At 41.8% G+C, this 9020-nt stretch overlaps 1 protein-coding gene across 1 annotated transcript in view; it reads right to left on the reverse strand.

Moving 5' to 3' along the window:
- Window positions 1-1181: 1181 nt before the first annotated feature.
- LOC104393498 (aldose reductase-like) overlaps window positions 1182-9020 on the reverse strand; it is a 14120-nt gene continuing 6281 nt past the window's right edge. Inside the window, exons 2-10 of the mRNA XM_010003002.1 lie at window positions 8398-8565; window positions 7079-7195; window positions 6276-6353; window positions 5298-5420; window positions 3552-3658; window positions 3269-3350; window positions 2144-2227; window positions 1568-1650; window positions 1182-1224 (exon numbers count right to left, since the gene is read on the reverse strand). Coding sequence (XP_010001304.1) covers window positions 1182-1224; window positions 1568-1650; window positions 2144-2227; window positions 3269-3350; window positions 3552-3658; window positions 5298-5420; window positions 6276-6353; window positions 7079-7195; window positions 8398-8565 — 885 coding nt within the window. The remainder of the gene's footprint in view (window positions 1225-1567; window positions 1651-2143; window positions 2228-3268; window positions 3351-3551; window positions 3659-5297; window positions 5421-6275; window positions 6354-7078; window positions 7196-8397; window positions 8566-9020) is intronic.

The following is a 9020-nucleotide window of genomic DNA, read 5'->3' on the forward strand; positions in this document are numbered from 1 at the left end:
CAGCATAGCACTTAACACACTGCTCTAACCAGGTCACTGTCGTCTGAAAGAGGCCTCCAGAGGCTGCTGCCAGCTCCACAGGAAGCACCGGGAAGGCTGCAGCAAGCACAGCTTTCACAGCTACTGGGGAAGAAATAATCATGTATTGCCTAATTTAACCTGAAAGGAGCTTGTATGCTTGCAAGCACGTCTGTTCTCCTGCCTTGTACTGACCAACTACATTGCTACGTTTCTCTGCAATCTGTGCTGAAGTGCTGCTTTTGCTTGTTGATGTAGGTAAGTTTCTTTTGCTTCTAGTTACTGCCTTTTCTGAGAGCAAGGAAGCATGCTGACCACAATCAGGTTTACTTCTAGGAAATACTATGCAGTGGTGCAGCTGGCACCACCTCCTGGCAGAATTCACCAAAGACGAATCCCAGTGTTTGAGGCAGCAGAGCTGCAAGGTTTTTTTGTGTTTTGATATTATTATGAGGTGATGGTTTTTCAGATGACACCAGATTGTCACCTTATCTTCTGATCATGTTTTCCTGAAGCTCACTATGTTCTAGCTAGAGCATAATCCTATTTGATATGTAGGCCACTAGTAGTCTCTGCATTGTCCTTGTTCAGCAATTATAAAAGCTCTTTTCTATCTGCATTAACATTTTAAAAAACAGGCTTCAGCCATTTTTTATAACTAGCCCTATGAAACAATTTAAGCGCAACACTGATAAAGTTTTGCTCTTATTCAAACTTTATTCATATAAAATATTAAAGCATTAGGGATTCATATGATAAAAATCACAGCTATGTAAAAAAGCAAAGTAATTAAAGACAGCATTCCTTGAGAGCAACTCATGAGCCAGTAGCACTGACTGCACTGGAAAGAACATACAAAAAAAACTTTGTAAGTAACCAAAGTTTTTTGTTGAACATGTCTCTAATTAAGGAAGACAAGGAAAAAAGGAAATGAAAAGACATTGTCTTTTGACTACTAATCAAAACCAGATTTCTTTTTACCATCATAACAAAAGACCCATCCCTACTGATGCATTTTTATACCAGCTAGTGGTCTGCTGAAAAAGGAGGCCAAGGAATTGCTGCTAATGATTGTCAAGTGCAGAAGAAGTCATCAGTACTAAGCTGCATACATCCTCTACTCTGGAAGGAATTAAACAGAGGTCTCTTGGAAACCACTGGCATTAATACTCCGCTTTGAATGGATAGTCCTTGTGATTGACAGCTCTGAAAAGAGAAATAACTGGTTATTGAAGTATTGTAGAAAGTATCTTCAGCAGCATACTTTACTGCAGTCTCCCTTCCCCATTGCCAACATACTCGTTTTGCTGAAGTTATTAATTTGAAGACAGGCTTGTGAACAAGCACATACTACACCAAGATGCTGAAGAGAGTGCCCTGAATGAATGTCCTTCCTGACATCAGTTCCAGGACATGTCTCGTTACCCAGGGTCTAGGGTTTATGATACGAGCTCTCCCTGGTTTTCGTTATGAATGTTTTCAAGATACAGAGGATGAAAATACAGCTAGAGATAGACCTAGTGGATAATAAGGATAACAAGCAACATACTGGAGCACTGGAACTGCCCTCCAGTTCCTGTTGAAGCTGAGGATGACATCCATCTCCTTTTTAGACAGTTCAAAGTCAAATACCTATCAGAGAAGAAGGAAAAAAAAAAAAAAAGAAAGAAAAAAAGAGTCATCTAAGATTTCTTGCTGGTGGCTCTTACAGGAGACACCAGTCCAAAATGTAGCAGCACAAATTGAACATAACACAAAGATATTATCTAAGATGCCTTACAAGCAAACATCCAACTGAACCTCTCTGCTAAGGGAAACCACAGCCTCAAAGTGACACATAAACCATAATGGATCTGGTGTTTACAATTTGTTCCTTTACACCCTGAAGAATGGCTCACTAAATATCACTAAGCTTCCTGGTGTAACATGTTTCTCTCCTGGCAAGAACAAAATGCTTTTCCCCAAAGAACAACTGCAGATGGTTAGGTAGTGCTGAGCCCAAATCTTTACATTTCTGCACTCCCCTCCCAATGTGTCTTAGGTGTTGCTTGAAATATGAAGGAGACATGGGTGTGGGTGACTATCCTGTGTAAAAAGGTGTCAGTTGTCCCAGTGGAAACTTTACCTTGATGTTCTCCTCAACCCGCTGTGGTTTGTCAGACTTGGGAATGACAATCACATCTCTTTGAATGAGAAACCGGATCAGAACCTAGGAAAGGGTGAGGATAAACATGAACACGGGGGCCAAGAAATCCATTCAAATGCATTTTGTGTTGTGTTTTGGTTTGGTTTTTTTCATTCACAAACTAATTTCTCTTTCTACAATCATAATCACTCTTGGGAAGATTTGGTTCAGATTCAGTTCAGTTTGCATACACAAGTTTGATATGCCAGCATTTGCTTGCAATCTATGGGCAAACTGTAATTGCACCTGGCCTATGTTGTTTCTACATCCTGGCTTCTCCAGGATTTGTTTTGTTTTCATTGTGGTAGGTGGTGGGGAGAAAAATGATGCTGCTTCTGGCTTGTGTTTTATGGGTATTCAGACCAAATGGCATGATACTGCAGATTATTTTGAGCTCACAGGTAAGTACCTCACCTTTGCTAAGCTTTTCCTTAGAAGGAAAACCACAGATTTTAAGTTTCTAGCCCTCAAAAGAGAACTGTTGCATGTAATTTTTGGTCCTGCTGTGTCTGTCTTAGAGTATGACTCTGGTTGATTGCCTGTGACCGTGTGGATTTGTTTGAAGTGCACTTTCTGCACACTGTGCAAGAACTCATTTGTGTGACTAGCAACTAATACAGAAAAATGTTCATCTTGAATAATTCTTTGTAAACAGGGACCAAACTGAGCAATGACACAGATCTGCAAACTACAGGGCTTCTATGAAGAATAGCTTGGCTAACTTAGCTGGAGAAAGGAATAACAAGTTGGATCAATTTGTAAGTAAATCTCAGAGGAAAGAGGTCCTCGGGGAGCAAGCAGTTTTCTCTGGAAGCAGAAGAAATCTCCCTAGGAAGGACACCTGAGATAAGCACATACTACTGCTGATCAGCCGCCACAAAACTCAGTGCTCAAGATCTCTTACAAAAGACCTGATAATTTGTATAAATACTGGTAAGGACAGTCAAGTGTAGTTCAACCCCATGATACTGTCTCTTTAGAGAGTGCAGCATCTACTAAGACTGGCCACCAGCTTGTAAAAATGTCTCAGGAGAAGGAATAGTTTGCCCTGACAACCCCACTTACCTGAGCAGGGCTTTTATGATGTCTAGCTGCGATCTCTTTTATCTTGGGATCGTCCATCAGCGTAGGGTCCCCTGGCTTGGCCCTATTGAAAACAAAAGCCAAGATACTGATGGTAGAAAGGGATTACCTTCCATGCAGGAAGCCTGACATTTTCTATGAAATAATCTGCAACAAAGCAACAGCACTTTTCTAATTATACATGCATTATTAACATAATTTGCCTCAAAGATCCAGGTTGCAAATTCATTGTTTTGTACAGAGAAAGGCTGCAAAGCAATCTTACCATGGGCGGTTAGGAGAGCCAAGGGGGCTATATGCAGTCACAGCAATCCCTTTGGATTTACAGTACTTGATCAACTTTTCCTGGGTGAGGTATGGATGACATTCAACCTGCAAGCACAGAAACATAGTGGGTGACACAGAGACTGACTGCACTGAGCTCCAGAATGTAACTAACAACTTCTCTTGGGTCACAGCAAATGTGAAAAAAAGACTCCCAATATAATTACTATGATCTGGATAATGACTATGATCTGTCTTAAAAAAAAATATATATATATATTAATGTCACAGCAATATCTAGAGGCCTGGCACAGAGAAGAAGGTTTACTCATGCTTCATATTACATAAAGATAGTGAGAAATAGATAAGAGTGAAAGTGCTATCTGTATTGAGAATCTGAGATATGAGCCTTCCTGGATTCTGAAGAGAAGAACTGAATCTTCAGAGGGGCAGCTCAAAATCCTTGACATTTATTTTCTGCTCTTAGTTACCCAACCTTTTCTCAGGGAGTGTCCCTGATCTTGAAGAAGCCTTGGGAGATGAGCTTCCTTAGGTCAGCTCAGCTCGTGTTGCAACCAGCCATTCAGACAAGGTGTTCTTTACCTGGAAACAAGGAGCCTCCATGGGGATGCAGCTCAACTTTCCACAAGCCATGGTGTGACCACATCTGCATCTGCACTGCGTAACGTGGCACCATGCACATATTCAGCCATTTCTAAACACTTAGCTTTGCGACATGAAATTCATGTACAGTAGTTTATTTAGACCTGATCTAGACTAGGCAACTACTGTAACTACAGCATGTGGCACAGACACACCTATGGAGAAGCAAACTAGAGTCAAAGTCTAAAGTTATTTAAAGTGTTCAAGTTGGTGTGGCTTTTAACATGGGGATAGTTGTGTTCATCTAAACTGGAACTTTGTAACCTTCAATAAAATCACTCCAAGTCCAGTGTCCCCTTGGGCTAAGCCTGGCCAGTGCACACTCTAGCCCTAAGCCTGGCAGAGCAGCACAGGCAACACCATGCCTGCAAGGGACCCACTTTGAGGATTTCCCTGGGTGTTTCCAAGCCAGCAGAGATGGGAATTGACAACCCTCAGCTGAGTGAAAAAAAGTTGCATACGGAAGGAAGTCAGAAGGTCCTGATGCCCCTGCTGGCCTGTGATTTCATTCATGAGGCACAAGGTAAGAATTTTTTAGGTAATTGTATACTTCAAACCTCCTTTTTATAATGAAGTTTAGTGAAATGGTTTATTTAATGTTGAAAGATAAATAAGTCCAGTGAGTGAGTTAGAACATTCCTGTGCATTCCTATGCCTGTACAGTAGCTCTCAGTGGGAATTCTGGCAGTTATCCCAGGACTGGTAGAAATGGATCTGTGGCAACTTGGGCTGTGACACTGGGAGTGTTAAAGAGGGCATGTAGAAAAAGTCACAAGGTCCTATGCAAGACAGTGGATATTTTCACCTTTTTTTCACTGTCTAAAAATGAAATAATCTGTTTCATATTACTGTGATATGAATAATCCATATTGTTCTGTATGGTATTGCTGTCAAATCTCCACTGTGTTATATACATACAAGTTTACAAAGAAGTTTTCTGTTGAGATCCCTGTAGGCTAAAACCCATCCATACTGACACCATAACAAAGCCTTGCATATTGCAGGCAATGCTGACTTGAAGGGACCTTCAGACAACCAGAAATATTCTAAGGTTAGTCAACATCAATGGAAATAAGAATCTTACCTGGTTCATTACTGGCTTGTATTTTAGTCCTGGCTTGTTCAAGATTCTTTCAATCTGCTCATGGTTAAAGTTAGATACACCAATAGCTTTTACCAGACCACAGTCCACCAGCTCTTCCATGGCCTAATTAGAGAGGACAACCAACATGTATTTATGAGGTGGTATTACTGTCAGCTACACTATTCAAATTTGCCTAAAGCTAGTGACAAACGAACAAACAACCCACCCTAGATTAAATAATAGTATCTTAAATTTTAGAAAAAACCCTAACCTTTGCACCTGGATGCTTTATGTACAATAACCCTTCTGTAATAGGAAGCAAAATAATTTGCCTTGGCTTCTTTGTGGGTCATTATATTAGAGTGAAAAAAGCAATGCAGACTCACCCCCTTCCTCCCCCTATGCCAGTACACTACCTAGGAGTCGGCAGAACACAACATGTAGGATGTTAGCTTAGATTCAGTTACCTCAAAATACTTTCTTGCAACCGTAATCTGTTTTTATAGAGAAATCTGTTGATTCCCAGAGTTCCAACATCACAGAGTTGCAGATAGCAGAGGAGCAGACCCTGAATCCTCTCAGTCCACAAGAAAAGGAGGATTGAAGGACAGCCTGAGATGCTGATGCCCAACACTAAAAAGCATGAGAATTCCCTATCTGCATGAAACACCCAGAAAACTAACAGCCACACCCAGATTAATTTACATTCCAGTTCTACCATTGTGCGTATTCAAATATTGCTTTAGTGACAGCACCTATAGTGCTAATAGTTTTCCCTCTCTTTAGTCTTATGAAAGACATCCTCCTCTTGTTCCTCAAAACAAGGGGTAGCATCAGCTGTTCTCATCTTCATCATAAACTGCAGTTTTGTGTGACTATCCTCCAAACCCAAACTTATTCCTTAATTTCATGGTATGTACAGATCTCTGCTGCATCTTTAGTGCTGACATCTGCTTTAAAAAGCAAACATTAACTTACCTCCCATGTGTCCAGAAAATTTGTGTCACTGGGGATACTCATACCCTTGTCATCCAGAGGATGCAGCTCTTCACCAGCCTGTTTTTTCAAGGCAGATAATATATAGATTTTTTTAAAGAGTTTAATTTCTAAGTGTTTTCTAGCACTTCAGACTCAAATTATAGGCAGCTAGTTAGCAGGTTATTTAAACATAACTAAACATTATGCATGTTCATCACTACCCTCTTTTGGATGAAGGCCATATTTCTACAAATCAATTCCAGCATACAGGGAGTGGTGATTAGTAGCAATTATGTGAGTAACTCAGGGAGATGGAGCATGAAGAGAACAGACACCACCCTACATTTTTTTTTCCTAGAGTTTTATTTTATTTTACACAAGCGTAGACTGGGAAAAAAAAAGAAGCATGTTCATTCTGTACTGTGCTTCATTTTTCATTGCTGGTTACTCCAGATCAAGCCAACATCTCCAAAACCTGAGATGTTTACACTGTTCCAGCCCAGCAGAAGGCCACAATCCCAAACAGTGCCATCATCTCTTGGTCCTAGTTTCCCTGAAGAACTAGGGAGTTCGTTAGCAGTGGTCATACCTATGACAGTCTTGCTTCAACAAGAAAGCCAAACCCATGTGCTAAAACATGCCACTACCTAGTTAGTGACTGAATGCTTGCTACCACTGGGTTCTGGGAAGTGTCAAATGAACCAGAGCACATCCCAGCTGCCTAGTGAAGATAGTCACAGCACCGATGAGAGAATACACCATCTTTTTAGCTAGGTAAGAAGAGTAATGTGGAGCAGGATTACCTTGAATCCCATAGGGAAGTGCATCAGGTAGAGGTCAAGGTAGTCCAGTTGCAGTGCATCGAGGCTCTTCTTGCACGCTACCTTAACCAGGGACTTCTCATGAAATGTGCTCCACAACTGCGGGAAGAAACCAAGCCCAATTGTTACTCTACAGCTTCCACAGTCCAGACTAGGGGACTGAAGCTTCTCCCTTGGTTGTCTGGGAGGAAAAGTCCCTCCCCTCTACCCAGTGCACACTGAATAGATACCAAGCCAATGGATGCCAGTATTTTAATAGCAAGGTAGGACAAACATGCCACAAGTAAGGGAGTCAGTAGAGAAGATGGACAATCAGTACTCCTACTCATTAATAGAGATTCTCAGAACTAAACATATGACTCTGCCAGGTGTATCTAACAGAGCAAAGCTGCTAGTGTTAGAATTTTTTTTTCAGTGTAAATTTTTAGTCTTGAGCAGCTCATAGCTACTCTTCTATCCCTTTTTAATGGCCACAGGGGGAACTTTTATCAGCTTTACTTCGCTTTTGAAATGAAAATTCAAATAATTTAAATAGAAGAACCTGCAAGTACTATTCAAGTAAAAAACCTGTCCTTTAAAAAAAAACGAGGATTATGGGGTAAAAGTTAGTTATGCTGCATGTTTTATGGTTTTGTTGGTGAAAACCTGAACTCAGAAGTTTTTTAGTTAAAGTGTTCACTTTCTGGTAAAGAGTATTGCTGAGACAAGTAGATTTGATGAATACACAGAAAATACTTCAGACTGAAGTCTCATACTTTGATTTCTATTCCCTTTCAGCCTTACATTTTGTACATGGCAGCATTTTCGAATGTCTTGCAAACTAGTAAGTAGCACAGCCCCTCTGTATTCAGACATATCTTTTTTTTTTCCTGATCTTTTTAGGATGGGAGCAAATGAGCCTTCAGCATAATTAAGTGACTTAACAGATGTAAGGAAATTATTAGATCAGCAACAACCATGCTATCTTTTCAAAGCTGTCAATGGTTCCTTAAGTAAAGCTCAGCCCAAACTGCAAATAAAGGATGGAACTCATAGCACGCAAGACACCTAAGAAATTAATACTGTTAGAAAGGGAATAAGCCCGTAGGTTCCTTTACAGATGGAGCAAGGATTTCACTTTGAGAAAAGCCCCCTCCCTGGAGGTCTTCAAGGCCAGGCTGGATGGAGCCTTGAGCAACCTGATCTACCGGGAGTTGTCCCTGTCCACGCAAGGGGGTTTGGAACTAGATCATCTTTAAGGTCCCTTCCAGCTCTAGCCTTTCTATGATTCTAAACGCCCCAACCATCCTGCATCCTTGTACCTTTGTGACAATGAAGAGGTCTTCCCGTTTCACGGCCCCCTCCTTGATCTTCTGCTTGACTGCATTCCCGATCTCATTCTCATTCTGGTAGAAATAGGCACAGTCGAAGTGACGGTAGCCGGCATCAACCGCGTACTTCACCACTTCCTCTACCTTTCCTGGAGGAGCCTGGAAGCAAACACAACCAAACCATGAGCTCTTCCAAGCCTTCCACCAGCGCTCCCTGCTGCTGCGGTAGCTCCACAAAGTCTCCCTTTTCCACTGCTGCTGGAGTTTCCTGTCACCTGCGTTTAACCAGTTCCGACCTCCTGAACCAACAGCATTTTTGTGGGGAAAGGGAACAGAATAGAAAGGAGAGACATTAAGAACCTGCCGTTTCCAGCAGCACAGTGCCCGGCATCACTTCCCTTACTTGCTCCCAGTGTTACCCAGGCGGTCCGGCCGTTTCACCCCCCACGGCGGCAGCTGTGGCGGTGCCGGGACGGGCCGCCTTCGCAACCGATTCGTTGTCTCATTTCTTCATTTCCCTTGTTGCTTCCCCTCCCCTTTACTTTGCCTCCCTCCACCTTCTTCACCCCCTACGTTATTCTTTGTATTTCCCCCGTTATCCCCCTCCGGCTGCT

This window comes from Chaetura pelagica, unplaced genomic scaffold (genome assembly GCF_000747805.2).
Source record: "Chaetura pelagica isolate M959 unplaced genomic scaffold, ChaPel_1.0 scaffold117, whole genome shotgun sequence".
Lineage (NCBI taxonomy): Eukaryota > Metazoa > Chordata > Aves > Apodiformes > Apodidae > Chaetura > Chaetura pelagica.